Source organism: Emericellopsis atlantica, assembly GCF_019669845.1.
Source record: "Emericellopsis atlantica unplaced genomic scaffold F5Z01scaffold_8, whole genome shotgun sequence".
NCBI classification, from domain to species: domain Eukaryota; kingdom Fungi; phylum Ascomycota; class Sordariomycetes; order Hypocreales; family Bionectriaceae; genus Emericellopsis; species Emericellopsis atlantica.
In genome coordinates, this window is record NW_025764710.1 from 278,590 (window position 1) to 294,002 (window position 15,413).

General features: G+C 54.8%; 5 protein-coding genes across 5 annotated transcripts; 2 read left to right on the top strand and 3 right to left on the bottom strand.

Moving 5' to 3' along the window:
• Window positions 1–445: 445 nt before the first annotated feature.
• F5Z01DRAFT_526211 (uncharacterized protein) lies at window positions 446–1,223 on the bottom strand. The gene is made up of 2 exons (XM_046260441.1): window positions 889–1,223; window positions 446–827 (listed from the first exon to the last, which is right to left on the bottom strand). The coding sequence occupies exons 1-2, from the start codon at window positions 1,126–1,128 to the stop codon at window positions 591–593; spliced, it is 477 nt and encodes a 158-aa protein (XP_046119868.1). The 5' UTR covers window positions 1,129–1,223; the 3' UTR covers window positions 446–590.
• On the bottom strand, window positions 1,224–2,461 carry F5Z01DRAFT_526178 (uncharacterized protein). The gene is made up of 2 exons (XM_046260440.1): window positions 1,825–2,461; window positions 1,224–1,768 (listed from the first exon to the last, which is right to left on the bottom strand). The coding sequence occupies exons 1-2, from the start codon at window positions 2,329–2,331 to the stop codon at window positions 1,319–1,321; spliced, it is 957 nt and encodes a 318-aa protein (XP_046119869.1). The 5' UTR covers window positions 2,332–2,461; the 3' UTR covers window positions 1,224–1,318.
• On the bottom strand, window positions 2,424–3,827 carry F5Z01DRAFT_650600 (ribosomal protein S17-domain-containing protein). The gene is made up of 4 exons (XM_046263178.1): window positions 3,698–3,827; window positions 3,458–3,633; window positions 3,043–3,281; window positions 2,424–2,979 (listed from the first exon to the last, which is right to left on the bottom strand). Coding segments are annotated over exons 1-4 (486 nt in total). The 5' UTR covers window positions 3,700–3,827; the 3' UTR covers window positions 2,424–2,910.
• Window positions 3,828–4,032: 205 nt separating this feature from the next.
• F5Z01DRAFT_748890 (uncharacterized protein) lies at window positions 4,033–8,504 on the top strand (the record flags this gene model as incomplete). The annotated part of the gene is made up of 3 exons (XM_046266994.1): window positions 4,033–4,287; window positions 4,340–7,802; window positions 7,846–8,504. Exons 1-3 carry the CDS (start codon window positions 4,078–4,080, stop codon window positions 8,502–8,504), a joined length of 4,332 nt encoding a protein of 1,443 aa, XP_046119871.1. The 5' UTR covers window positions 4,033–4,077.
• A 730-nt stretch (window positions 8,505–9,234) lies between these two features.
• Window positions 9,235–15,303, top strand: F5Z01DRAFT_634917 (uncharacterized protein; the record flags this gene model as incomplete). Its single annotated transcript, XM_046262101.1, has 1 exon — window positions 9,235–15,303. One exon carries the CDS (start codon window positions 9,235–9,237, stop codon window positions 15,301–15,303), a length of 6,069 nt encoding a protein of 2,022 aa, XP_046119872.1.
• Between the last annotated feature and the right edge of the window lie 110 nt (window positions 15,304–15,413).

The following is a 15,413-nucleotide window of genomic DNA, read 5'->3' on the forward strand; positions in this document are numbered from 1 at the left end:
GTGCAACCGTGTACATCTGTTAATGCACTGATAGCGCAAACGTCATCAAAATGTCCGGAGACCCACATCACTAGCGTGGTTTTGATGGGACTACAAAATGCCAGCCACGCGGACCGGCACTTGAGGACGTGGCATTATTCTTCCTCCTACGCACAAGCCATGGAGGTGCGTACTCACGAGGTGCTGCGTCGCTTGAACAAAGCTTCACCGACAGAGAGAATCTAATCCAGTATCGCCATTTCTTTTCTTTCTCGCAGTTTCTCCATGTTGTCTCGTCATCCAATCTCTTCCATGTACGCATGCTATAAAGCCTACTGACTCGTAGTAACTACACCTACGGACCGCTTGCAATCTGACAATTGATGGGTTGCAGCTCCTTCATCTGCTTCGCCATTACTAGCGGCTCCAAGATTGACAACGAAGGGCTCTCTGGCACCTTGCCCCGACCAATGGCTTTGGTGGTTTCGTTTCACCCTTCACATGACATGGCGCCTATCGTCGTGACCCTCACCCGCGCGCAGGGCTGCTCGGGCGTTCGGCACCCGATATGCTGGTGCGTTACGCGGCCCAGCTTGCCATGTCGTTTGCCTTCATCCACCTACCGCGCATATCCTTGCGAGGCAGACTAGACTCAGGAGCAATACGGGCGTATAAGCCGCGAGGATACATCGCACGATGCCGCGGACCGGCACATCGGCTGCCAGGGGTCGGTTAGAACGGCTCTTCACGCAATGCGTGTGAGACGGCGAGGCCCAAGCCACCATAGCTCGCGAGGCCTCGCTGAAAGCCTGTGAAGACGTAGCCATAAATAAGGGTGCTCTCAACATGTGTGTACCATCACTTCACCCGAATTACACTCTAATCACCACTCTACCCACACCACGCCATGCCTGCCCAAACAAACGAGCCCGAGCAACAAGCTCCCATGACCGATGTCAACACTGACATTATCTCCGAGCAGCCAGTATGTCGTGCCCTCTGCTGAATTTGGCGTTTCTTGGACTGACTCTGGATCAGAAAGCTGAACCCCAACCCGATATGACGTTGCGAGGTGGTGAGGAGGCTGGTTGTGAGGTTTGCTGCGGACTTTGCGCTTGCCAGGAGGCTTGCTGTTAATTCAAATGACATATTCACGGCATGAAATATACCATCAAACCCCTTTGCCAATGATTTCCTTGTGTGCGAGTATTGTCCTGCTTTTTGAGCGCATCACATGGATCCGTATGCATGTTGTCCAAGACCGTCTCAAATGGGCATTGTACAGTGATATACAACGTATAATACACCTTTTCCTGTCCACGCGTGGCGCGTCGCTCCTTTACCGCCCTGTGAACTTGGACCACAGCTGCTCGGCAACGGTCTTCCCCTCCACAACGTCCTTCTCCTGGCGCTCCTCCTGCTTCTGCTTCTTCCTGGATTCATAAAAGTCTTTCATGTTCCTCGCCACATCAGACTTGGCCTGCAAATCCGCCCGGAGCGCAGCCTCTTCCACCGCACGCTCTGATTCGGGTAGCTCCTGCAGTTTCTCGTCCCATTGCTTCTTCACCTCTTCAGACGGCTGGACGCGCGGTCCTGTTGATCGTGTCGCGAGTCGCGGGATGACTGGGTCGAAGACGGGGACTGGTGTACCTTCCTCGCGGGCCTTGTTGACTGCTGCTTCGTGGGCGAGAACGCGTTGGTAGAGGGCGTCGGCGTGCATCTGGATGTCTTCATCGACGGCAGCTGGTCGGTCCGCGACCGCGCCGTAGCCTAGTGCTCGTAGAAATCGCTACGAGAGTCAGTCCTGGCGTGGAAAAGCATAGTTATAGACTTCCGGAAACTCACTGATTGTGTTTGATAGCATTTCTCGAACGCCCTAACCTGGTGTCGACAGAGCTGTGCTTGATCTGTCCAGGAGCCATTCTTCATGCAATTGATCCACGCCTCTTGCGTCTCGGCGCAGTTCTCCATGGCAATTTTGGATATCTGCTCCTTTCTCTGCGTGTACCCGTCCAGGACGCTGATTAACCGGTCGTGGTCGGTCATGGCGTCCGCCTCGACCTCTGCTTGCGGCCTGTACCCCTTCCACAAGTGCGCATATCGTCCATCTTGGTAGAGGGATTCGGCGGGGACATTTGACTTTGCGTCGGCATCTCCTTTTTGTTGCGCTTCGGCGACGGCTTTCGAGACTGTGGGATGTTGTACTGGTTGCGACGAGGGTTGTGCCTGTGCTGGCGTTTGTTGATACCGGACGGGCGACTCCTTCTCAAGAAACTCGCGAAGTTTGGGATCGAGGTTTGAAACGGGGTCGGCCGACGAGGAGCCCCCTAATATCGATGGCCACCAGCCCATGTTGTCAGTTGGAGTTTAAAATGTGTAGATGGTGAGGATGGGACCGGAGCTGCTTTCATTCTTGGAATTGGAGATCGAAGAATTCCGCGCTGCCGCGATGTAGGGGTCCGGCGGGCGGAATGGGGCCCCTCCACAACCCAGCCCAAATAACAAAAGATAATTGACCTGCATCGTCATCTAGTATTGGTACAAGTGAATTGACTTGTCTAAGGCATTTGGTACGGACATCACGGTACCTCACTACATAGAGGCGGTGCAGTTCAGGCATCCTGCTTGACCCATCGCGCAGTAGAACCGTGGCGTACATCAAGATCATGGTCACAACCACACATCGACAGCATCCTCCTCCCAAAACCTGACATCACAAAGCCCGTACACACATCCGTAGAAAGAGCACCTTGCTCGAATTTTGGTCGCATTGAACGCCGTCGTAGCTGTCATGAATCCTTTTATTCGCGATTGCATATACCACAATCAATGAAAAGCAGCTTCCGGTGCCCAGCCCGCCAGTGGGAAAAACGTTCCGATTGTTCCCCCCTGATGTATCACGCCTAAAATGCCACAAGAAAGCCCCATGATTTAGAACTTGCTGAACTTCTTGACCGCCTTGCCAGTTCGGGGCAGCACGCGCAGGACGTTGAAACGGACCTGATATGGAATGTTAGCATATCCGCTGATGTGGAGACTTGCTCCTCGAGGGAAATCACGCACGGTCTTGGAGAGGGGACGGCACTGGCCAACAGTGACCTGGTCACCCTCCTCGATACGGAAAGCGGGAGAGACGTGGACGGCGAGGTTCTTGTGGCGCTTCTCGTAACGGGAGTACTTGGGGATGAAGTGGAGGTACTCGCGGCGGATGATGGCGGTACGGTGCATCTTGGTGGAAACGACGGTGCCGGTCAGGATACGGCCACGGATGGACACGAGACCGGTGAAGGGGCACTTCTTGTCTGGAGGAGAAAATGTCAGCACTTCGCTTATCCAGAAGTTCGACAGCATCTCGAAGAGTCGTTCATTCGCCGAGCCCTGTGATTCCTCCCATTCCGTACTGTTTCCTCCTCTTGGTGCTCCCGAAACCCTCGCTCAAAAAAGTTTCCCACGAGTTGCTGTCGCTGATCGAACGTACCGATGTAGCTGCCCTCAATGGCGGTCTTGGGGGTACGGAAACCCAGACCAACATCCTTGTACCATCTGCGTCCGCCCTTGCCCGGTCGGGTGCTCTTGGCCTTGGTCTTGGTGTTCTGGAAGATGTGAGGCTGCTTCTGGAAAGCGCGCTCGGACTGGACGGTCAACTCGGTCGCCCTGGAGAGGAAAACGTCAGCACTTCAATGCTCGCGGAGCTCGATCGGTATGCGCGTGGACTGACATCTTGGATGATTTGCTGCCTGGCAAGAATTGGGCGTGTTAGGTGGAGTTGGCGAGACGTAGGTTGAGGTCGAGAGGGATGTTTTGCGAAAGTAGGGCAGTCGCCGCACCAAAATTTGCGTGCACTTTCCCACCTTAGGGCTCACAAAAATTGGATTGGCTGCTTGGGAGAGGGTGGAGCTTACTCACGTGATCTTTGCGAGTTGCTGCGGGGGATGACTCAGCTCGTTGCCGAGGGGTACGTACCACGAAGCCGCTATGACGAAAAGGGAAAGTAAACAGACGCGGTCCATCTTTAACGAACGCGCCCGCCATCATCCAGACCCTCGTCGTTTGGTCGACCTATGCACTTTCACGACGAAACGATCGCAACCAGCCACCATGGCTCCCACGACAGACGCGACAATGCCGCCGGTGCGGCGCGCTAGGAAGTCCATCGGATCATCTACATTTGGACGCAAAGGTCACGACAAGGAGAATGCGACCATTGACTTGGGCAGTGCCAGCGTGACAAATCGCAAGTCACGAAGCAAAAGCATGGGCCCTGGCGGACTGGATGCTTTGCAACAGGCCAGCGGTAACAGGCGTGCGGTATGTTTGTTGCAATACTCGCTCGAATTAGAACGCAACTAATATCCATCAGTCTCTAGCTGCGCCCCTCAAGCCGCGGTCGATATTGAAACCCACCATCGCGGCACTCCCAGAGATACCCTTACTTAAGAAGAAGCTTCTTCCCGACGCGCCAGCCAGGAGCAGTTCATTATCGTCGGCGAACGACGACTCTAGTGGATCGAAAATCGCCCTGCGTACAGAGGAGGAGCAACAGGCAGCTGCGCGAGAGCGAGACGAGCGTCAACGACGCGACGCACGCAGAAAGTCACTGGCGAATCGCCGTGTATCGTTTGCTGCTGAGGCCACATTGCATACCTTCAGCATACCGGACTTTCAAGACACCACAGCATCTTCAGAGGCATCCAGACGCGCCTCCGCTAAGGCCGCAGCAGCAGCGGAATCCGATGAACAACCCGAAGTGGAACAAGCTGGCATATTGGAGGCCCATGAGGAAAGTCAGCAAGCACGAAGTCGGCGGAGCTCTGGGCTGCCACAGTTTCATGACAGAGCCGACGATACAGCGACAACTTTATACAGTTCTGACTCTGAACCGGCTGATGTGGTTGAGGAGATCGCATCCGATGAGGAGGAGGAAGTGGACTCAAACAGCGACTCTGCCGACGATGGGACCATGATGACTATGGTCACAGAGGAAGTGACCGGTACCACCAATGCGTCGGATCGTTCAGACCAATCCCTGGACTCAGAAGATGAAGCAGAATCGTCGACTCTTGACGAAGTTCTTCGACAAGCTGCTCATCGTGCTGGCATGCAGGACCTGACGGAAAATCCAACGGCATACGGGCAAAATAACGACGACTATAAGGAAGAAGACGACGAGGAAGTGATCCCGTCTTTTGGGTGGATCAAGAAACCCAGCGCACTGCCTACTGCAACTGCGGCTGCCGGCGGATCTGGCCGCGCGACTCCTTCTGGGACAGATCTTGCAGACGCGCGTGATGGCGATACCCAAGCATCGCTAGGCATGGAGATGGATATGACATCAGCTGTTGGAGGTATCCTGAAGCCAATGCCTGAGGAGGAAGGAGAACCTGATATGGACGAGGACATGTCCATGGACGTGACTAAGGTGATCGGTGGCATTCTCGGTCAGAACAGAGTCCAGCCGGTAGACGACGCGCCAGAGGTAGAAGACGAGGAGCAGCCCATGGAAGAAGCCACCAGGGAACTCACCACAGCGATTGGCGGTATCCGTTCCGCACAGCATGACGACTACGAGACAAATCACGAAGGCCACGAAGATATGTCAATGGAACTCACAACGATATTGGGTGGCGTGCTGGGCAAGAACAAGCGTCCTACAGTCACCAATACTGGACCTGTTGAAGACGCGACAATGGACATGACCACCGGATTCGGGCGTATCGTCATAGAGAGCGATAAGCCAGAGAACAATGATGGGGAGTCCACCATGGGAATGGATGTCACGACAGCTATTGGAGGCATCATAGGGTCTACCAATGGTGGATCTCCCATGCGCGATTTGGGCAGGAAGATCATGGTAGAGGAAGCCGATACACCTAATAGCCCGGGCAAGGCTATTCGGGCTGCTGTGTCACAGGCGCCGGCGAGCCGCTCAAAGTCACCACTGCGCCACGCCGAGAACGACGAGAACGCAGATCCTGGACTATGGGCGTTCGCTGGGCAAGGCCTTCGTCGTAGTATTCGAGCGCCTGCTGCTGCCGAAGTAGCGGCAGCCGCTCCTAGTTCGAGGACACCATCGCCGGAGAAGTCAGCGACGCCGCGCTCGCGACCACGCTCACAATCGACTTCACCGAGGAAACAAGTCCCCGCACAGCAGCAACGCATCACACGATCTGCGACTAGGTCCAAGTCCAAGTCTGCATCTCCAGAGAAAGTTTCCCGACAACCTTCTGCTGAAATTCTTACTCCATCGCCAACCAAAAGACCTCGCAGGCGCTCCTCGATAGTTCAAAATGCTGTTGCAGGAACCCCGGTGTCCCAGGTGACACTGACTCCTCAGAGACCGCTGACTGGGGTTGGGGTCGATCGCAGCGGTCTCGGGTCACCCAAGGTCGCTGTTCTCCTCGACCGAAGAGAATCTCTAGGGAATGCTGCTACGGATTTCGTTCCAGGGACAAGAGCAGTGACATTTCAGGACCCCCGTGACTTGGCAGAACAAGTCGACCGTGAGCGGCAAGAAGAATTCCAGAAGGAAGATGACCACACGGCAGGGCAGGATTCAACATTCAACTTACGAGGGATGATCGACAGCCTCAGTCCCAAGCGAATGCCCCTCAAGGGCCGTAAAAGCCTTCACGTTGGCAGTGCAAACGGTCTGTTGGGCAAGCGGCCAGCCGAGCTGGACGACGATGACGACAGCGACGCAGAGCCCCGTGATGGCGTCAAGAGGCTAAAAGGGCATCAAGGCAGCCCTGTTAAGAACGTTCGCCTTCAGAATCCCCCGTCGAGGATCGAAACAACAGGTGGTCTGATGAGATCATCTCAACTGAACCTGGAGCAACCCGAGACGACACCACTGTTGTCATCTCCTGGAAAGAACGGCCAGTCCGAGACCCCAAGACACCAGCTGCGCTTCAAAGAAGCTGAGGAGGATCCTACCACAAGAGAGGTCGACTTCCACCACTCCCCAGTGAAAGATGCGGCGCAATTAGCGAGGGCAGCCGAGGAAGGCCGTATCCACCTTCAAGATTTCCTCAATATGACCTCGATCCGATTCATGGAATTGACGACAACGAAACGCCGCCACACTGCTGCCCCGGCCTCTTTCAAGAACGGGCATCTCGCCAGCGGCGAAGAGGATACGTCCCTCGAACGTTACGTCGTGGCCGGCGCATGCACCGTTCCCACACTCGAGTTATATCAGCACTGCTGTCGTGAGCTGAAGAAGTATATCTCGAAGGGGCGACGGATTGTCAAAGACGTGGAAATCGATACCTTCAATGAGAATCCTCCTTTGTTTCGGGAATATGTCACAGCGACCCCGGATGTCAAGGCGCTGATGGACAGCCAATTCAAAAACGTCAAAACGCACGCTCGACTCCTCAGCAAAGCCAAGTGGTATGAATGGCGTATGATGGTGCAGGATGGGCTGAGGCAGGGGCTGTTCAAGATCTCGGAGGATATGGAGAGCGACGCAGCGCTTCTACAGAAGCAGACCGATCTCATAGCTTCAGTGTTACCTGAGCTTGAAAAGCGCCACCAACGCCTCTTGGAAGAAAGTGCCGACCTCGAAGAGGTAGCGCAGGAACTGGCCGAGTCTGATCCTGCCGTTCTCGAAGCCACACGGGAAGACCTGACTGAGCTGGATCTGGACATTGCTCGCAAGAGGAAGATGATTGCTGATCTCCGTCAAGAATACGAGGAATCGGAGGCCGAGGTTCAGCTGCTGTCCGAGAAAAAGGACAGCTGTCTGGCAGAGATTAGCCAGTCGGAGAGGATCCGCGAAGCCTGCCGTGGTTGGACAAGTGCAGACATCGACACGTTCAGAGGTTTGTCTTCCAGTGTCCACTACCATCGCGCAATCGCTAACAGTTCTAGATGGGGTGCAGGCGATCACACAAGAGCACGGCTGGGCAGTAACGGGTATCACAGGAACGAATCTCTCTATGGCTTACAAAGGCGAGGTCCAGTTGGATTTCGATACCGCAACTCTACAATCCGCCTCACCCGACTCGCGTCTCGAGATACGGTACGTTGGCGACCAGAAAGAATACAACGCTGTGGCCCAGACACCGGAAAAAGAGGCCGTCCTGCACTGCATCCGGAACCAGGTCCGAGCTATAGCACAAGATCGTACAAGTTTCGCAAAGGTGCTGTCGTTTGTGGCCACCGGATGGCACAAAGCACAGTACGTTGGCTCGCAGTTGCGGAGGATAAACACAACCCTCCCCACGACAGTGGAGAAAATGTCCGACACAAGCTTCCTGGTGAAGACGTCGATTCTCTTGGTACCGCTGGAGACTCGAGTTGAGATTGTGCTCAGCTTGCACGGCCGCGAGAGCTTGGAACGAGTCGATTTCGACATCCGTCCCGCTGCCAAGGTTGTCTACGGCGAACATTTCAACGAGGACAAAATCAACGAGTACCTCACCACTCGGCTGGGTGAATATGTTGGTGCACTTGAAGAGGATTGGAGCGATATTATTATTGAGCTACGCGACAGGCTTATCGCGAGAGGGCAGAAACAATGACGGACGAACATATGATACTGGTAACGAACTAATGATAGGAGTGGCTAATGCGGCGACTGGAGTTCAATGTAGCATGCAATAGCAGCACGCCGAGCGCTGCAATTGGCGAGCGGAAATTACAAAGTGGCGTTTGAGTATCATCAGCCTTTGTTCGTCTCCTTGTTTTCTTCATCGTTGCTGCTGCGTGTTGTGAAAGAAAGGGGTCGAGGCCGCCAGAGGCCACAAAGCGCTCTGATCAAGTCGCAGCCACCAAACGAACGCATCATCGCGTGAGCGTGACTTTGATCTCTCCGTGCTGAGCTCACAGTCTTTGCTTTCTCTGCTACATGCGCCGACAAGATGCTCTTCAGCTCTGTGTGCGGGCTCTTTGTCCGCCTTTGTGTCATTCATGACAATGCCAGTCGACATCTACACACCTCGATGGTCATGGAGCGACCATTGATAAGAAGGCGTGTCGCTTGAATTTCGCCATAAATCACATCAAGCATATTTGGCAAAGGAGTGTCATATAGTACGCCTCGCATAACAAAGTTTGCTACGCAAAACACATGTATCACGCATTACTCACAGCGACATACTTCTCGTCATCACAGCTGCATTTCACTCTGATTCAGAGCAGGGTAACGAACTGATTCACCGTCCGTGGCCTTGAAAGTCTTAACATTGTCCCCCTCCTCGGGTGTAACTAACAACAGCATCTAACACAACAGCAGCGATCGCAACCCTCACGATGAACGCGATATACGCGCAAAAACCACCTGACCTGGATAGCCTCCAGCACAAGGTCTCCGACACACTTGCTCTGACCATCATGTGGTCATACTACGCTCTTGAATTTGGCTGGCACAAGGTTCTTTCGTACGATTACCAGTCAATTTCGTGGCGAATGTGGGAATCTACCCAGTCTACACTGGCAGAAGTCTTGACGATATCCGGATGCATCGACTACCTCAAGCGCTACCTGGCTGACGGCCTTCGCAAGATTGGTTACAGCATGACGCAGGGAACAATGCTTGTTCACGACTTGCAGAGGTCCTTGGGTGGTCTACTTTACGACACGCTGAAGAGTTTCCACGTCGGCGCACGTTTCGCCAATCTTCTCGAATCACTTTTGGAGGCCAAATTGCGGATGGCATGGATGTTGTCTAGCACAATCAGCCTTCTCAAGCTCGTGTGGGGGATTATCTCCACCATGGATATCAAGTGGCCCTACACCAAGCTCCTGGAGAGCCTGAAGAACGCAGACCTGCAACCCTGGGAGAAAGTTTGCTTATACGTCTGGTTCGCTGTCGTGCTCCTCTCACTACTCTGCATGGCTATCACCTCGATCCTCATGTTCCTGTACTCGTATTACCGCCGGTTCTTCGTGTTCTACGACTCGTACCTGTTCTACCACCCCTTTGTGAGAGCGATCACCAGCCTTGAGATTCCGCGCCACGCTATCGAGCACATCTACTATGTGGGGGGCTTGCGCGAAAGAATGCCGTTGTCAGCCTTTCGACTGTTAGCTGGGGGGGTGATCTATATGAGTAGACCTTTCGCGCACGTGGCGAATTACCTCGAGGCTTGGTGCGAGAAGTGGCAGTCAGCAGGCCAGGAGGAGGATACCGAGGACGAACTGCCAAGCTACCCCCCAAGCGGTGCTACGAGCCCACTGATGTCTCCTTACCCAAGCTATCCTCCTACACCATATTTCGAGGATTATGACAGCCAAGCCCTTGACACAGATGACGACGAATTTCCATTTATCAGACGACAGGGCAATCAGACAACCAGCGAGGTTGTGAGGGAGGCTTCTGAAGGCAACTTGTCAGCTGATGATGGCTACGGTGACCTGGGAAGAAGAGCTGGGTTATTCGACAACCTAGTTTCCCCGGACAGTACGACAGTTGATGCTGGGTATCCCGAGGCATCACCAGACCATGCTCTTAACTCCAATCAAACGGAGACGGGCAGCAACCTCGTCCACTCCCCAGAGGGTTTCGAAGGAGAGCCAAAAGACGGAAATAGCAACAGCACGTCAAAACACCAGAGACCATCGTTCTTCAACCATCAGGCTCCGACAGGCGACCATGGCAAGAAGCTGGATGATAGTGGTGATGACGATTTTAGCGACGACGATGGCTCATCTGGCCCACATGGTTCAGGGGCCGCGATCAGGCAAATTTCGTCTACGCAGGCCGAGTCTGCACCTACGTTACGACGACCGAGTTCCATCCTCGCCACCTCAGAGTCCGAAAGGGGCTCGCAGGCTACACATGATGGGCGCCCTGCAAGGCCCACGAGTGTGACCTGGGCAGATCCCTTGGTATCTCCATCAAGCCCACCCAAGACACCGTCCACGGAACGCGAATTGCTGCCCGCGGATCCATCTCCCGAGGAGCCTGCGCCAGTAGGACCAGACTTCAACACGCGCCTCGCTGCGTTTCGCAGAGATGGTGGCTGGAATGGCAAGAAAGACAAGCGGACTTTCATTCTCTGGGAAGCCAATGGATGCCCAAGGACAGAAACGCCTGCATCTCCGGAAGAAGACACCGCCGTTGCTTCTGACACGATGTGCGAGGACGCCGCCGTTTCTGAGGCTGCACCACGTTCTGAGGCCCGCGCTACTCCCGAGCCTTCAGATACCCCTGAGCTGGACTTTGCCGAGCCTGGGGAAGTAGCACCAGCTTCCACACCTTCTGCTGTTCCGGCCAATCATGATATGAACACTGAACAGGAAAGCATAGACGGCGCTCGTGCTTCGACAGGTCCCAGCCGTGAGATGAACCCCTTGACTACCCAAGCCGGAGACGAATTGGAGCGATCTACAGGTGTCGAATCACACAATGCCATCGGCACCGTCGAATCCGAGACAGCCCACCAGGAAGACGATGATAATGTGATGGCCATCACTAGGCGTCGTCTAAAATTGTCATCTGCGGCTACTGATGAAAATATTCTGCAATGGGCTCAGATGTATCACAAGCTCGACGAGATAACAGGTCGACCAACGATTGGGGGCGTCCTAGGGTCGAAGGAATGGTGGAAGACGTACTGGGAGATTAAGGACAGAGGAGATGCAATGAAGGCCGAGACGCAGCAACAACAGATCGAGGGGGCCGAGAAGGCAAAATCGGGACCAGAAGAAGAAGCTAAGACTGTGGATGTAAGCCCTGATGTCGTTACGAATGCTGGCCCCATATTGGAGGAACAGCAGGCTATGAGCAGCACTGCCCAGGACAATGGAGCCCCCCAGAAGAGCCCCGAAAACGCAACCGAACGCCCCAGCCCCGACTCTACGCCAGCGGACTCGGACGTGACCGCCCGCGCGGAAGCTGTTGGTGATCGAATGCGTCGGCTGATCAACCGAAAGGCTGAGGCGAAGGCAGCCGAGTCAAAGGGCAAGCCCAAAAGGCTGGGAAATGCGAAGAAGGCAACCATCCGCAGGTCTGCTCTCCAGGAGAAGCTTGGTGGCATGAGGCCACCCTCGACGCCCAAGATTGAGGCGCAGCCTGCGGAAAATTCACGACCTGCCGATGCCAGCCAAGATGTATCTGCGAAAGCTGCTGCTGAAGCAGAGCCTGGGGTTCAGAGTGGGATTACTCACCTGGGGGAGGAGGAGGAGAGCAGTCTCGAAACTGCGGACCAGATACATGCTCCGGACGCCACGACTGGAGACACTGAAGGAGAGAGGAAGGCTGAAGAGGAGAGGAAAGCTGAAGAGGCCAGGCTTGTTGAAGAGGCCAGAAAGGCTGAAGAGGCCAGGCTGGTTGAAGAGGCCAGGAGGGCTGAAGAAGAGAGGAAGGCTGAAGAGGCCAGAAAGGCTGAAGAGGCCATGGAAGTCGAAGAAGCTCAAAGGAGGGCCGAGGCAGAGCGCGCCATCGCAGATGCTTCGAGGGCTGAAGAGGAGAGAAAGATCCAACAAGCTCGAGAAGCACATCAACTAGGGCTAGCCGATGCTCAAACAGACGACACCAATATGCAATTTGAGGCCTCGGGGATGCAGGGTGTCGAAGCAACGGGGCAGACAGACCAGCAGCCGGACTTGGAGGAGGCAGATTTGTCAATGACCGACCTCCTAGGCTCTGGTCATCTCTACGATTTTGACACCCAAATGGGCGATATTGAGTCTGCTGGCCAGACTCTCAATTGTGAAGACAAGGATGAAGACGCACCTATGAACTCCCCGGAACCGATGCCACTCATGGCGACTCAGTCCGCGCCGATGCCTTTTGCACCGACGCCCTCCACATTCACGCCCGAAATACAGCAGGCTGGGAGCCACATGATTGATTTCAAGGTGCTGTCCAACGACGCCATTAAGGAGGGCATGATGTCAGTGTCTGGAAATGAGTGGCAAGGCTACTTCGAAGAATACCATCGCCGTCAACAGCTTGGGCTCATTGAAGACGACCTCCCAAACGACACAGCTGATCAGGAGATGGTGGATATCCCATTTGATGAATGGCTCAACGCTCCCCTTCCACAGAGACAGTTCGAAGATCCATATGCGCCTCTTGATCAGCCACTGGGATTCCCCCAGCCGACCACAGGACAGCCTGCAACAGCTATTACATTCCCAGAGGCCCTGAAGCCTGCCATAGATCCAGAGAGCTTTGGACAATCCCACGCTGGGCAGATGGAGACCGCCGAGGAACAGCTTGATATGTTTGCCTTGGATTACACAACTGAAGGCGCCAACGTGAGCCCAGATATTCAGTTATCACCACCACACCCATATTTGTCCGAGACAAACGACAACAGCGACACCTTGTTCACTGACCAGTTGCAAGCGGACTTTGATTACGCCAACCCCGAGGATGTGACCGGTGACTCTGATCTTGGCAGCATCTCTCATTTGGGTCACATGTTCCCGGAAGATGCACCCAACTGGCTTACCACCACTGACAATGAAGACGAGGAAAATGAGGAAGATCAAGGGCAGGGTCAGCTCGGGTCGTTCTCGCAGGTCAATTGGAGCGCGCCTTTGCCATCATCCGTTGGTCTTCCTTCCCCTTTCCACAGACCGAATACGCCGAAGCCGGTTCCCCAAGATCTTAATTCGCCTTCGCACATTCCGTTCACGCCAGTACATCCAGATCACCCTTACGGACATCAACCCGCAGTGCATGGCCCGGTCCCACCGTGGGAGTATATATCCCCCACGGCCCCTAACCCTGTTCCCCGGCCCACAGCGTCAATGGAGGCCCCTCCGACTGGGTCAAACATATCACCAGTGTATGGTCCTTTCGCTCGAGCATCTGCACCTGGACCCAGCACACCCTCGCCAATTAATACACGGGCAGTGTCGAGAGCTCCAACCGCACCGAGCCCTTTGAGACACTCATATAATCCACATGCATCTTCTTTGAGGGAACAAGACGATGCTTCGACCTCCGTTGAAGACCCGGAAGGCCATGAAGACGCTGATCAGTCTATGAACGAACAGGACCAGAACCGGCTGAACCAGGACGACAACAGCTCCGGCAGTGGAAGCAGCCTCGATGAGCTGGAGGCGGAGGTCTTCGTCCAGCATCACGGGGAAGACTATGGAGTGTACCGCCAACGACGGCGGGAAGCTCGTGCTCAAGCAAGGGCGCAAACATCATCGCAAATTGGGGAAACGACACCCACGCCGCAACGTCCCGATCCATATCGTGACCTCTCGGCGGAATCTAGGTTCGATTTGCGGGATATCGCGGGCGATGACGAGCCTGACGAGCCGGAGTCGATGGCAGACAACATAGCCGCCGCAGGAGCTGGTCCGCGAACTCATAACTCTCGCCCCACCACTGAACCAAATTATCTATCAGACCGGCGCGAGGAGATGGAGGAGCCAGAGATCTTGGACACGCAAGAACAGATCAACGCTCGCCGCAGGCTCCCACCGAGAAGGTCTAGGCCTATGTCTACACCACAAATTGCCCAACCTTTCGGGTCGACCGGAGGCCTTGGCCATGTACAGCAACTCCAACAGGCAGAGCAAGCTCAAGAAAGACCTCGTCCAGCGTCTCTGCGTACCGACTTATCTCGGCCAAGTTTCGGGGGTCTGAGGCTGCCGGCCTCAAACACTCCTTCAACACCTTTCACCATGGGAAGCTTCTCCTTCACTGAAAACAACAACAACAACAACAACAGCTCCTCGCCCTCAGCACCTCCTTCTGCGGGGTCGTCACCTGCAACACGCCGGCTCTCCCAACAAACACCTACCTCGACCCGGTCTCCAGGGGGTCCCTCAAGACCAACAGCCACCGCGCCCGTGGAGGAGCGACCTATGGCCACGCCTAATCGGCGAGGGCGGCCTAAGCCCCCGTCCGATCGGGAGGTTGAGTCTGCAAAGATGAACGCCATGGCTAAGAAGAAGTATACCAAGGAGGATGTACAAAAGATGATGGAGGAGAGTGAAGCAGAAGACGAACAGGGTGAAACGCCAAGCTGGACCCCTCTGCAGCGCCGCAATAACGCCCCGGTCGGGTCTCGATCTTCGCTTCAGCATGAGCGCGAGTCGACGGGCCTCTCTGGCAATGCGCCTACCATACCGACTCCGGGGCCATCATCGTCCACCACTTCCCAGCAAGTCGCCACGCCCGCCAGTAATCTTGAGGTCGAGACACCCTCCACAGAGGAGTCTGACGCTTCAGGGGACTCTGAGGATGAACCAGCAGATGAACCTGGCACGGAAGATGGCCATGGTAAAGGCAAGAGAGTCATGGTTAAAGACGGCGACAAGAAGGAGACGCCGAAGCAACCCAAAAAGAAGAAGTCGAACAAGAAGAACAAGAAGAAGAAGAAGAAGAAGCAAAAAACTGAGTTTTAAGTGTGTCCATAGAATATAGATTCATCTGCACCACATTTGAATTGAGGTTTGGGGTCTCAGGATGAGCTGTGCGGGTTTGGATCTGGGTGCCATAGCATTTTTTGAATTTG